Source organism: Phaenicophaeus curvirostris, chromosome 12, assembly GCF_032191515.1.
Source record: "Phaenicophaeus curvirostris isolate KB17595 chromosome 12, BPBGC_Pcur_1.0, whole genome shotgun sequence".
Classification (NCBI taxonomy): Eukaryota; Metazoa; Chordata; class Aves; order Cuculiformes; family Cuculidae; genus Phaenicophaeus; species Phaenicophaeus curvirostris.
In genome coordinates, this window is record NC_091403.1 from 10079046 (window position 1) to 10092437 (window position 13392).

General features: G+C 39.9%; 2 protein-coding genes across 6 annotated transcripts in view; one reads left to right on the top strand and one right to left on the bottom strand.

Moving 5' to 3' along the window:
- Positions 1-13392, bottom strand: part of AKAP13 (A-kinase anchoring protein 13) — a 222086-nt gene that overhangs the window by 147524 nt on the left and 61170 nt on the right. For all 5 annotated transcript variants that reach the window (XM_069866963.1, XM_069866962.1, XM_069866964.1 and 2 more), the window contains one exon: positions 12161-12205. In XM_069866963.1, coding sequence (XP_069723064.1) covers positions 12161-12193 — 33 coding nt within the window. In that variant the 5' untranslated portion in view covers positions 12194-12205. The remainder of the gene's footprint in view (positions 1-12160; positions 12206-13392) is intronic.
- Positions 1-13392, top strand: part of SV2B (synaptic vesicle glycoprotein 2B) — a 197314-nt gene that overhangs the window by 33214 nt on the left and 150708 nt on the right. The gene's annotated exons all lie outside the window — the stretch shown is intronic.

A 13392-nucleotide genomic window follows, 5' to 3' on the forward strand; every position in this document is an offset into this window, starting at 1 on the left:
TAAGGAGCTCTTGTGGACATTAGCTTGATGATGTTTTATTAAAGAGACTGTTTTAGATGAGTAAACATAACCTGCCACTGTAATAAGTTTTGTTTTGTTTCCGCTATTCATAATGTGAATCAGGTCTTTGCTGGGTCATCGCTTATTGCATTATGTTGGGACAGAAAAGGAGAAATACGCTTTTGAAACAGATTCCACCCCCCTCCTTTGAGAAGCTGTAAAAGGCTCCTAAGAGAGCTGCACTGTACCCAGGACAACACAAAATCACAATTGTGGTTTCTTCCTGCTCCTTCAAGGAATTCAGACTCACTGGCACCTTTATTTATTCATTTTAGGTGGAGTTGTACTTGCTGTTAACCCAGATATTGCTTGACACAGAGTACACACAATCAGGCTGTAATTACTGCAGGCAGCAAGTCCTTTCACATCCCTGCCCTTTGAGTTTCCCCATCTATGAAATAGGAATCATGGTTCAAACGCACCCAGTACTTTTAATCCAAATAGCTTTTAAAGGGAAAGCTGGCTTTTCAAAGAAAACATGAAATGACTGAAAAGTGCATAGGACTGACCATAATTAAGTTAGACAAAATCGAAGGGAAAGTTGAGAAAATTCCACCTCAAATTGAGAACGCCAGAATATTCAGAAATCAGCCGAGGGATGGAAAATCCAGCTGCTAGGCAGCTTTAAAAAATGCAACAGCAATCATCCCAGAAGTAAAAAAAGTAAAATATAATTGTTTAGATCCTCAATGATCCTTATCTTCTCCCTCTGTCAGTTTACAACAATATCAACAGCTAAGTTTTTGCTCCCAGTGCTCCCATCTTGGTTGAGTACCCTTTAAGATCCCTCCCATCTAAAATTACTTCGGGTTGGTGCGAACATGTGCTTAACTTGGTGCAGAACCACACCTGGAAAGCATACTCACAGCACCTGGACATCTTCAAGCAGAACACAAGACCACGCTCAGCTGCATGGACTCCTGACTGCAAAAGGAGATGGGAGTATGGGAACTATTTTTCAAAGCAAATGTGACAGTGCTCTCATGTCCTGGAATATCCATTCTGATTGGGAAAGGATGAGCAACTGAACCCAGAGAGGTGGATCTGGGGATGGATCCTACCTTGAGAACATCCGGCTGAGCTCCCTGCCTACTCTGCCTTAACATGGGGTGAGTTTGTGAGCGCACCTCAATCTTGAGGGTATTTTCCCTCTTGAGTACACTATTAGGGCTTGGACATTGCTTCCTGGTACTTCACTCCCAAAGATACTATTTGAAACATCCACCCTCTTTTGCAGATGCAGCCACTTACACTGCAAGCTCCCAGAACACATACATAAAAGGAACAAACTAGGGGACAAGGCCAGAGGTATTTGTTACAGCAAGATAACAGCAGTCATTACAGACATACTCAATTTTGCCAGCACATATTGACTCAGAGGGGCATTTAGGAGAAAAATCACGTCAAGAGCAGTTTATTCTGCAGAAATCCTGTCCCCAGAAATAAAGGTAGGGCTGTGATGTCTGTCTGAATATGAGCAGCTCTAGAAATTCCTCCTGGCCTGGAGATATCCCCCTTGATAAAGGTAGTGACCTGGGTCAGGAGCGTGGAGAAAGATGGATGTCGTTCAGCTGGAGTGTTGCAAACTCCTGTGGATAAAACCTCCAGGGAGACTCCAGAAATAAATAGAATGGCAAGCTGCCAAGTTTGGGGTAAATTAGGTCCTTTTACATAGTCAAAGACTCCAAACTCCTTGATCTTAAAAGAGCATGAAGCAGAAACAGTTTTTGTTTTCTTAAAAAAAAAATTAAAGAAAAAAAACACAAAGGAAGACAACAAGAATGACGCTAATTGTTTAAAAAAAAATTCAAAAAAATCAGTCTCCAAATCTAACTTTATTTCCCTCTTAAATTAACAGCAGTTCTATAATTTCTGCCAGTGATAGGTTTCAGGTTAACAGCACAGATACTGAGCCCCTCTATGATGAGAGAGATAGACTTTGAAAATCAGTCTCTTACCATTAGGAAAATACAATTGCAGTCCACATCTTGCCCTCAGGCCACCAAAACAGCAGAAAAATGGTACATATTTTTCTGCAAGCCCACACAGCAACTTGAGGTGATACTTTCCATATTTCATTAACACTACACTGAGCCAACTGATCGCCTCTTCCAATGCTAGCCACAAAGCCATGACTGAAACACTAACATACATGCAATATAACTTTCTTCTCTTCACCACTTTCTTCCCCCAAAGATGAGAAAGAATTTCTTTCAAAAATAAGATTAGCTTAGCACACTTATGGATATAAAGTTGAAACAAGGCAAGGCAGGGATGCAGAGTCAAAAGACCATTTAGTTAAGACTCTTCAGGTAAAAGGAATATGTGAGAAAACAGACATCTAGATAAATAAGCCTGAACTGTTGCCTCCATCCCCAAACTGGCTCCCACAGATAAATTTTGAGGGTGGCGTGTGCTAAAAACACAGCATGGACACCGTTGACTTGCCTATCTGCAGGTCCAGCATAATTATGGCTGATTTATTAATGCAATCTTGCAGTCACACTATATCCCAAGATAGTCCATGTGTCTAACCCTGCAGCAGGGTTTATTTGCAAAGCGATAACAGGTTTGAGGAAAGAAAGGGATAGATCTCCTGCTCTGAACTACTGTGAGCAACAGGAACTCCTGCAGAAATCGGTGCACTTAGCTCACGTCCTTTGACAGAGCATGTCTGTCAGTCTCCAAATCAATCATCTCAGAGATGAATCTTTATTGAGTGTCAAGATGGTATTATGAATATTACACACATATTAATTCACGCAGCTTGAAGGAGATCTCTACAGACTGCCAACAGACAATCCATCAAAGTAACAGGATCTCGTTAATGCTGAAAGATACACATGATTTATCTTTATGGGTACATCTTCTTGACATACCACTTTGCTACACAGAGCCAGGCAAGTTATTAGATTGGGCCATTAATAGCTAATTTAGCTGTATCATTGCTGTAGCATGGGGTTCCACATGATCTGCAGCACTTATGTTGCCAACACTTGTTCAGAGCATGCTTAGTGCATTTGCTTGGTGCCAGACTGTGCTGTGCAGTCAGCCGTCACAACACTAAACAGCCAAGGTCACTTCTATTAATTTTTAGCATACTTGAAGATGTGATAAAACAGTAAAATTAACAGCAAAATGGCAAAAATCAAAGTTAATGAGAAAACTAGAAAGGATGAGAAAAGTGTGATTCAACCACTTGCGACATATGCAAGTATCTAGAGAAGAACTGCTATGATAATTTTATTGTTTGAGTGAAATTGGCAGTGTAGCAAAGAAACATCAATTTAATTTTTCATCTATTTGGGCAGTTTAATGTTATCCAAATCATTCATCTAAAACATTGTGTGTTTGCTGTCCTCAGCCACCACAGCCTGTACTGCTTGAAAAAGCAGTTATTGACATTAACTCCAAACCCCTTCTACTCCCCCACTGCTCTAGTGCAGAGAAAGAGGAGGTATGGAGGTGCACAGGCAATAACACATCAGGGGTTTGCCCTCTAAACTATGCAAGTCTCCATGTAAAGCCATCACATGAAAACACAAAGACAGAATGAAAGATGGGGAACTTCTCTGCAGCAGAACATCTTCCCCAGTACTATCCAATTTTCACAACAAGTACTGATGTTACTACTAGAGACTTTTCAGAAATTGGGGAAGCTACTACAACCAATTCCTGTAAAACACTCCTGAATTGATGAGAATGTCTCGCTCTGGCCTCATCCTAAAGCCTCTTCTTCTTCACTACACTGTCAGAGAACCACAGCACATAATATTTGCCAGCTGCCAAAATGATTGATAATATTTCCTGCTAATTAGTCACATAGCAGTAACAACAAAATTGCAGTGCTGGGGAGAAATAGAAAGGAATCTGACTAACAGAAAATTCAGCTATTCTCTTGGCAGAAAGGTGAAGACAGTCACAATTCCTGGAAGATAAAGTACATATGACGACATATTATCTGAAACAATCTCCTGCCACTGCACAAATAGCCTTGGTGTGTCTTAAAGGAAGAAAAATAATCAGGTTTGAACACTTCCATCCAAAGGCATAACAGAGCAGAACGATGTTTTTTTCCAGGTGCTTCAGCCTCCTCTACAGTACAGCAAAACCTCAAAGAGACAGAGCTCAGAGAGTGTTTCAGAGTGCTCATTTTCCTGTCAGCTTCGAAGTATCCTTGCCAGTCTTCAAATAGTTCAAACTACAGCATTTGGAGCTACTGTAATGACTGAGACACTTTTTAAAGTGACTTTTTTTTTTTTGCTATTAGAGACTAGAAACCATTATAGCTATTATCTTAGAGAAGAGGCACCCCCATAACCACAACTACTACACAAAGGAAACTTTTGTGATGCTTAGAAGAAATACTGGAACAAAGGTAATAAGGCAACCAGCCTTGCAGAGAGCAGCATGTCCTGCAGCAGAACTGCCACTTGATGGCAGTGCACAGCATCGATTTTCGCACAGAACAATTAATCACAGTTTATTTTATTTTCCATTTAAGCACAATACAGAATTGCTTTACTGAGCAAGGCAAGGGATGAGCATTCACAGAGGCATCACACAGCACAGCCTTCAGAAGCAGACAAGAGGCACTGCAGGTGGAGTGCGGGAGATCTGATAGGTTATTTAAAACCATCATGCCTTCATCAAATCAGTATCTTCATAACCACTACTCTCAAATCAACTTAAATGTCAGAACTGCCTCTAGTCTAACAAAATGACTGTCAGCACTTTGTTACAGAAAACAAAACAGGGATGTATATCCTGATGAATGTGATGGGAAATTTGTTTGGTCATTCTAAAGGTAATAGAAGAATATTTATGAACTCTCTCTATAAATACACTCCACAGAGGAAGAGTAATTGAAGAGTATTTTCATCCTCTTAACCACCAAGTCCCGATCTTAACTGCTTAATCCTCCTGAGAGGAGGCAAGGCAAAACTGTGAGCTGCCACTGGGGGTGGGACACAATCTTTTAACGACTTTCCATCTATTAGCAGCTCATCAGCTATCACAAGAAATAAAGAACCCTAAATTCAGAGACCAAGATATATACATCATATATTTCAACTAATTTTAATAAAACTCTTAGTGTGACAATACAAGGATTCCCTTTGCAGCTTCAGAAAAGAGGATGAATCAATCTAATATCTCCCCAAAAGAGGGGATCATTGTCTCCTCTGCTCTCCCACCTCTACCCTGTACCAGCTCCATCATCTTACTTCTGTAAGTTGTATTATTCGAAGTTCACATGTAATGCTGCAAAGTAGTTGGTGAGTGAAGGGCAGAATTTCAGAGAAGTGCTCCAGACTAAGCTACAGCATTAATGGTTTGCCAGCACATTCATACCCACACAAGAGGACCACAAGAGAAAAGATCAAGTAGATAATTATGGGAGGAGGGCTTTGAACCCAAATCACAATCATTTTTATTTTCAGATAACAGGAAAGAAGCGTTGAGAAAGGGCCTCTGAGCTGCGATTTAATCAATAGCTTATCCTGGAGGAAGGTGACACTGATGGTCAGGAGGCCTCCTTCAGCCTCTCCAGCCAAAGGTGTCTTTGATAAATGCACAGAAGTGACCATTTCAAAAGGAGTCCTATATTAACATTGCACAAATCTCCTGGGGTAGCAAACACCTTGCTTGAGAGGGGCAAACCAAGCAAATAGCCTCAAGATAACCGAAGTGTGCAACCCAAAGTCTTCATTTAGGTACCTGGGAACCTAGAATCATCAAGCAGCTTGCCAGAGGATGGTGCAGAGCTCAGGTGGCAGCTGCCCGACACCCATTTCAAAATAAGGGATATCTTCTCACATGATGTAGACCAGACTTTGGGAAGTGAGGGATGAAAAGAATCTGCATCAAAGACCTAAGTGACAAAAACTTTCAAGTGAGGTCAAGCACAGTTTAGTGAGGAAACTATTTTGCCTGAAGAATGAAAGCGGAACCAGACAAGTTGCAATAAACTCCTCAAAAAAATCAGTTTATTCAAGCACCCCAACCAACTTCCTTAAAACGAACCAAGAAGCAGGTTCTTCCACCAGCAACACAAGTATTTTATTTGTAAAAGGTGCTCAGAGACCTTCCACTCATTCATAATTCAAAGAAATTTTGAAGGTGGGGCAGAAACAGTTTGTCATTAAGAAGAAATCAAGTACCCCGCAAATAAAAGTCAAGAGGTTTATCAGATCTTCTCCCCACAGAGCTGAACTGAACATCAAGGCTGGTTTTTCTCTTGCCTAAGGACCTCGAGAGAAAGTAAGACAAGGCTTCTGTACTGTGAGCTTTATGAGAAATTCCCACACCAAAAGCATGTGAGGTATGTTCTACTTTTTATGCTGGACTGATTTCAGATATTCAGGCATCCCAGTAGCCTTTGTCATCATTGATGCCACTAAGCAAACAAATTCAAGTGTTAGTAGAAAAGTAACTAAACCACAGCTGCCAACCTCATGACAATATTTTACTGTAGGATTATAAAGGTATTTCATTTTGTCCTTTTGTCCCTTTGGTAGAGATTTCTGAAAATCATTAATTATCTAGCACACAATAGTGCACAAGGCACACCTGAGATGGTTTCAGCAACAGTAACAACTCAGCTGTGAGGCAGGCATGCCTGCAACAACACCTCGCTGCACTCCCAGACAGCTCTCTGTACAGTGAACCTTTTTCTTTAATGTTTATCTAAAATAGAATTTTTTTTTTAGAATACAAACATCAGAGTTTATCACAGTTGTTTTTCTCAGGAATACACACTGCACTTCAATTGTGCAGCATTCTGTGTGAGATATGCAAGTGGAAGAAAAATACTATAAGCATTTTCCTTTTCTTCCCTTTTTAGGTTCAGACTGGGCTGGGAAATGTACAGGAGTAGTTCATTCATTAACAGAAGAGAGGACCTACTGTACTAAACCCCCTGGTTATGTTAAGAGAGGGTGAATGCATTTTTTCTGAGGCTTTTGAAGTTCATACTGCATTAAGTTGCGTGACATTTTGGCTTGGAAGTGGGAGCTCTCATCTCTATAAAAACTCTCCTCGAGAAACTGCAGGTTACAGAGCACATAAGTGGCAGTTTATACAAGAGACTCCATCCACAGACCTGATTAAAGACCAAAGTCAATGGGAGCATTTTTATCAATTAAGTGTTTGCCCTCCCATGCAATCACCAGTTATGACACATTTGGGTTTGTCACTCGAAATAATGTAGGCACACCTTAGACAAACCATGCAGAGGAGTGCTGTGATTTAAAACAAGTTTGTTCCTTTTAATCAAAAAAGAAAAAAGTTCACAGCACACATCATCCTTCTCCATCTGCTAAGCTTTTCCATTTCACACCCACTGATCATTATCACCATGAAAAAAACATACCCATCTTAAAGGCAGATCTAAGGTTGTAGCCTTGGTACCAATCCAGGGAGGATGATGCTTAATGCTTCCCCATTTGTACCCTGGACATCACCCCAGTCCCGTTCCAACACATTCATACCCAATACAGCTCTCAGGTTATTCTTCTTAAAAAACAACAATGAGTTCAGAGTGGCAGGAGCTGCTAGTGGGTTATAAGAAAGATCAATAACATTACAAAGATCCTATTGCTAGCAGAGGCTGAAATAAGGGAAGGTTTTCAGGACACTGTATGCAGCTAAGACTTGACCTTGATCATTTACTCATGTGCACTCCACAATAAAGTTTGGCTGGAAATAAGGACACAGCTTGTGATCCTTGATCCTTTTGTAATTAAATCTCCTGCTAAATACACTGCTGGATTCTCAGTTAATGATAACATTTATACAGTATCAACACCTCACCTTTACAAGGCTCTTTGCCATTTTCTCTCTTTCTCAGATATTAGCAACATTTAAATTTAAGCTGTGACTTATTATTTCATTTATAAACAGACAACTTAATGAATCACAACAATAAAAAAAGGTCACTTAAACCTCCATTGTTTAGTGCCGCTAACCATTTTTCCCTATCCACATACTCCTTGCTGATATGTATATTCCAGTAACATGTTGACAATAGCAAAGAAGTGTCTTGCAATGCGCAAGTTGAAATTGACTTTTTTTGCTGGAGAGATACAACTTCTATAAAAGGGTGAGAATATTTAACAAAATCAAACAAAATCCCTATCAGCAAAAGGAACAATTCAGTCCTTCAGCTCTGAGATGCTGGGCTTCCAGAGCACAAAGCCCCAGGCAGATCAGAAACAAGGTTTGAAACACTATACTTCCATCTGCTATGCTGTGCCCAATAAGAGTTCTCATATTGACAGGGCAGCACTAAAACACAACAGGGATGTGGGTAAAACCAGCTTCAGATTCAGTCCAGTACTGTGCATCAATAGAGATGTTCCCAACTACAGTTGAGGCAGGCAACCAAAGGACTGTCCAGTCACACAGACTTTTTTATGCACATCCTGCAGTAAAATGAATGTGAAAAAATCAAGGTATCTTAAGGACCTTGTATTACAGAGCCCCTTTTCTACAGAATATCCACAGCTGCACCAAAGACAACCCATGAAAACAGCAGCAACAGAAATATGATACACTCAGTACAGCCAAGTAACAGCTGCTTTTTCTTACCTTGACCCATGTTAGTGACAAAGCTAGGAGATAAAGCTCATTCTCTGTTAAAATCCTCCCCGTGCTATGCTGATTATGGCTCTGGAGACCATCCCTGCATTAAAGTCAAGCTTGTATCACAAAGTTTAAGACCATCGCTCTAACAGGAAAAGCTCAAACCTTCATCATCACAGTTATGTGAACCACAGAAGACCTCGTCAATGACTTCCCCACTCTACTACCCCACTTCTTGAGAACATCGTTGCTGGCAGCAAGACAGCAACTTATGTTGGTACCCCATTGAGATACCTGAGGAGGTACATCTTTATTTCAAATTCACACCACAATATTAAGCCATAGGCCCTGCAAAGTCACACTGTCTTTTATGAAGGTAATTATGTGTTGACAGTGATACAGATGGGATAGATGCTTGACCTACAGCCTTTTTAAGCATTGGTGCTAAAGATATCATGCTGCGGTTAAACTTCCCCGTGCTATATTGAGAAAAGTTTTGCTGCCCTATCCCTCCTGGCATGAGCTCCTCTATCCCATGACTGCGCTGCTATGAGAACCACCAACCTCCAGAGCCAAGGGAGTTCATTAAAAAGCATTAAGGCAGGTAACAAACAGCTCTGAATGAGATATACCAGGCTTCCGAGAAGACCAACTGAATGAGACAGGCTGTCTGACTGCAGAGGAAAGCTCTGGTTCCAGACCAAACTTGCAGCAATATAATGCTTAGCTATGGTTCCTGGCAACCTCATTAGCCTAGCCAGCAAACAATCAGGCAACTCTTAAATGGGATAGACTTATTTAATCACAAAAACACGACACTCATAATTACTACAGGATATGTTTTCCACCTTATCTCTTAATCTTTACACTTATAAAGGCCAGTAGTCTCATCATTCCTGGCTGTGATCTCCAGCAGAAACAAGCTCTGCAGAGACAGGACAGCAGACTTTTTTCGAAGCGAAAAACACAAGCCCAAGCAGCCAAAAGAAGGTATCAAGAAGGATGCAGCAGGTGGTCTTCTCTCTATTTATGTACATTGACTTGAATAAAACAGGAATTCCTATCCCTCTACTAATGCATATGTGGAAGTACCATCTTCGCCCTCACCCACAAAACTTTGGTCCCAAGTTTACCAGACAGCTCGGGTTCCCAGAACACTTTTCATAATTGTATTCATAAATAAATGTATTCATCTAGGCAACCCAGTAATTATCAGAAAGGATAAAATGTGCTCTACCTGTCTAATTGGCTTCCAAGAACTGAACAGGAGACATTTTTCACTTTCTCCTCCTAAAAGGAGCCTCAGTAATGACGCTGATGTTAAAAACAACTACCAATAGAGCTTTCAGGATGAAACCCATGCAAGTTTTTTTAAAAATAAATAAATAAAATCAAGTACACTTGATTCTAATCAACTGGTTTATAAGAAAAAGAGCATCAAGGACACAATGCAAAGTTGTCCAGGACAAAAGCTTAAAACTTACGGGAAACTCTTTTTTTTCTGAGAGTAAACAAACAAAGGGGACACCCTGACACGTCTGTATTGCCTGTCATTTCCAGTCCTTTACTTCTCAGAGACAAAATTAATGAGGGAAGAATTGTGCAGATACTGCTCTACGTTATTTGAAAATTGTAAGAGGAAAATGGAGTTGACATCACTTTGAAGAAGGAACCTGGTGAGGTTTGGTATTCACCTACCAATGGCCAGGCTACAAGATTGTCCTGTCTGCCTTTGCAACAATAAAAATACCAGGAAGGCACATTTTTCTTTATGTTCTGTTCACACCTAACAACTCTCAGATGATCTAAGCTGTCAACGAACAACACAGGGAAAACAAAACTGATCTTTAAATGTACAAAGCATTTATACTGAGTGCAAAGAGCAAGACTACATACTGAATTCTCAATTTCCTTGATTTTCTCTTTTTGCCTCCCCTACCCCAAAACTACCTAAATTAGTTTGTTTTGAAAGAGAGATGGTTTGTATACACACCTGGTCAGGGAAGGAGAAGAAAGAGAGAAAAGGCAGTCACAACATTATTAATATTGTCAGCAACTTCTTTGCATTGCCAAGAAACACTATACTGAGAGCCATATCATCCTTATTTCATACTGGGCTACATTTGACCTCCATACAGTCCTCTCCTCAGTGTCACGTGGGGATGAGGACTTTTAAATATACCACTCCAGTATTATGTATTAAATATAAACCCACACAAAACGGTGGGAAAATAAACTAAGTCAGAAGATAAGATTGGGAAAACAAAGCCTCCGGATTAGTTAAGTCATACACTGTTCAAAAGATAGAGGGATAATTCTATCTTGCTTTCTACCATTCATGTGTTTCTACTGTACCATCTATTTGCACATTTCATTCTTTTTTAATGAGTCCTAAGTTTAAATTGTTTCATTCAAAGTCAAGGTACATTCACTAGGCTTGTGATTTAACATATTTCAGACAGCATTTAGTTTCACAAAGTCAAGTCACTCTACATAGTGTTAATCTTGCTCCAAGCACAAGACTGAGTACAGTAAGTAGAAAATAAATTCCAATACAAAGTTCCAGCTTGTAATTAAAAATAGGCAAAATCTAAAAGTTTCCACGGCATTCAAGGTCAATATGATGCATTATTTACAACAAAAATACTTTCCAAGATATAGGTCTATCACCAGCCCTAATATTTTCTTCTTCCTTCCCCTTAAATGCCATATTTGCAAGCAATTTTTCCTCCAATTTTTTTTATCCCTACATCCAGCTCTACCCATGTCAGCAAGGTCTGTGCGTAGGCCCATAAGCACAAGACAGGTTCATCAGCTCATCCTGCCCTAAGCATGGCAAGACTGAGTGGAAAATAAACAGTTACAAACCTGGCTGGCAGCTTTGGCACAAATCTAACACACATGACAACACCCCCCAAATTCACGTCTAATTTGACAGTCCCCATGTTCTGCAACAAAGCTGCTATTCAACAGCAAAAGGAAGCTTGTTCCTTATTAATGTAGCCATGGAGGTTACAAGCTTCCAGGAGACTGACGTAAACTATTCCCTGCTGCAGCAGTCGCAGCACAGCCGAGACGTTCACTGCTTCCAGTTCCTTCCTGCCACGTTTAAAACGTCGACCAGAAAAAATATTATCACAGTGGGCAAGTGGTGCACACCTGGATGTCTTATTTTCCACACAAGCAATTTCTTTTCACTGCCTCTCAACACATCAAGTCACAAGAGCACAGCCATGTGCTTAAACATGCTTTGGGAACAGAAAAATAAAAGCAAGGGTATGGTCTGCATAGTGACAGCGTTCCGTCTCTCAAAACTTCTTTAAAGTTGTCTGCTGGAGAGACAGATTTGCTCTAGGACTTACCTGAGCGTTACCACTGAGCACTTGGAACTAACTTAATACACATAACATCTTTGGAGAGCAAAGAGAAAAGGAGCAGTGCCTCCAAAAAAGGTGGCGAGAGATATTTTGTGTGAATAGTAGGAGAGAAAAAAAAACTGTTTAAATTTTGTACTCACATATAACGGAGCTTGCTGTGGATTAAGTTTCATGACCTCAGAACACTGAAAAATGAAAATACAAGTTTAAGATATTTTTCATAAAATTTTAGGTACTTTTCATAAGCTGCTTTAGCACACATAGATTGATTTTTTCCAACAGTCAATTTACACAACAATTTCCTATTTCCTGTCTTTCATATCAAGAAGGATTTGTTTGTTTTTTTTTTTAATCTATGCTCACAACTCCAAAATGATTGGTAGAGAAAAATACTCCTCATCCAAACTATAGGCAATGTTGGCACCGAGGGTATCCCAAGTGAAATATGCTTCCCCTTCATGTCTATCTTGGTTCAGCTTTCATCCTAGCAATCATCATTTCATAACTACGTTTTACGGCAATTATCAATCTTTAATTGTTATCTGTCCACCAATTCCCCCATTCCCACTCAAAAACTGTTTGTAAAGATTTGTAGTTCTCTCCACTGCTAGAGAATACCAATTACTCTGGTGAATACTACCTTGTCCAAGTTAATCTGGTACCATTTTTTTTTTTTCGACTTCCACTGGATTGTTTGTTCAAGAAATCTAGTCAAATTCATATATATTTTTCAACCTCAAGATTATCCTTGCAACAGCAAGAATGCCTCAAATTGGTTATGCTTGATAGTCTTCTCTGTATTTTCAGCTTTTACAAAGACATATATAAATAGAGGACCAGTAGCACTAGCTATCATTTGGGCCGGTGAGGTCCAAAACCAGCTCTGCAAGCACTGGCACCCTATAAGATGCTGCTGCAATTCCAGTTGTACCGAGGGCTCAAGGAGAAAAAACAAAAAGAAAGAAAACCAGAAAATGCACAAACCTTGCCAATCTCCCTCATAACCAGCCTGAGCCTTCCTCTCCTATTCTGAACCTGAGCATCCTGAACAGAGGTACCAAAACATCCAGACAAGAATGCTCATTGTACCTTATGGAAATTAAAACATGGTTGGAAAACCTCCCTTTCAAGAGCACTTCATGTGTATTTACACAAAGTCTCATTGCAAGTGATCAGTTTTGTCAGGGATCAAAATTAAGACTTCTAGTCTAACACAGTAATTTGGTAGCATTTGGGTATGACTTCTAAGAAAGCATTACAGCACAGAATCGAGTTGCACCTCACATGATAATGTTTAAAGGAAGTTAACATAAAACAATGTTTTCTCACCACAGGTTTTCAAGACTTAACATCTAACTGAACAACTTTTCTT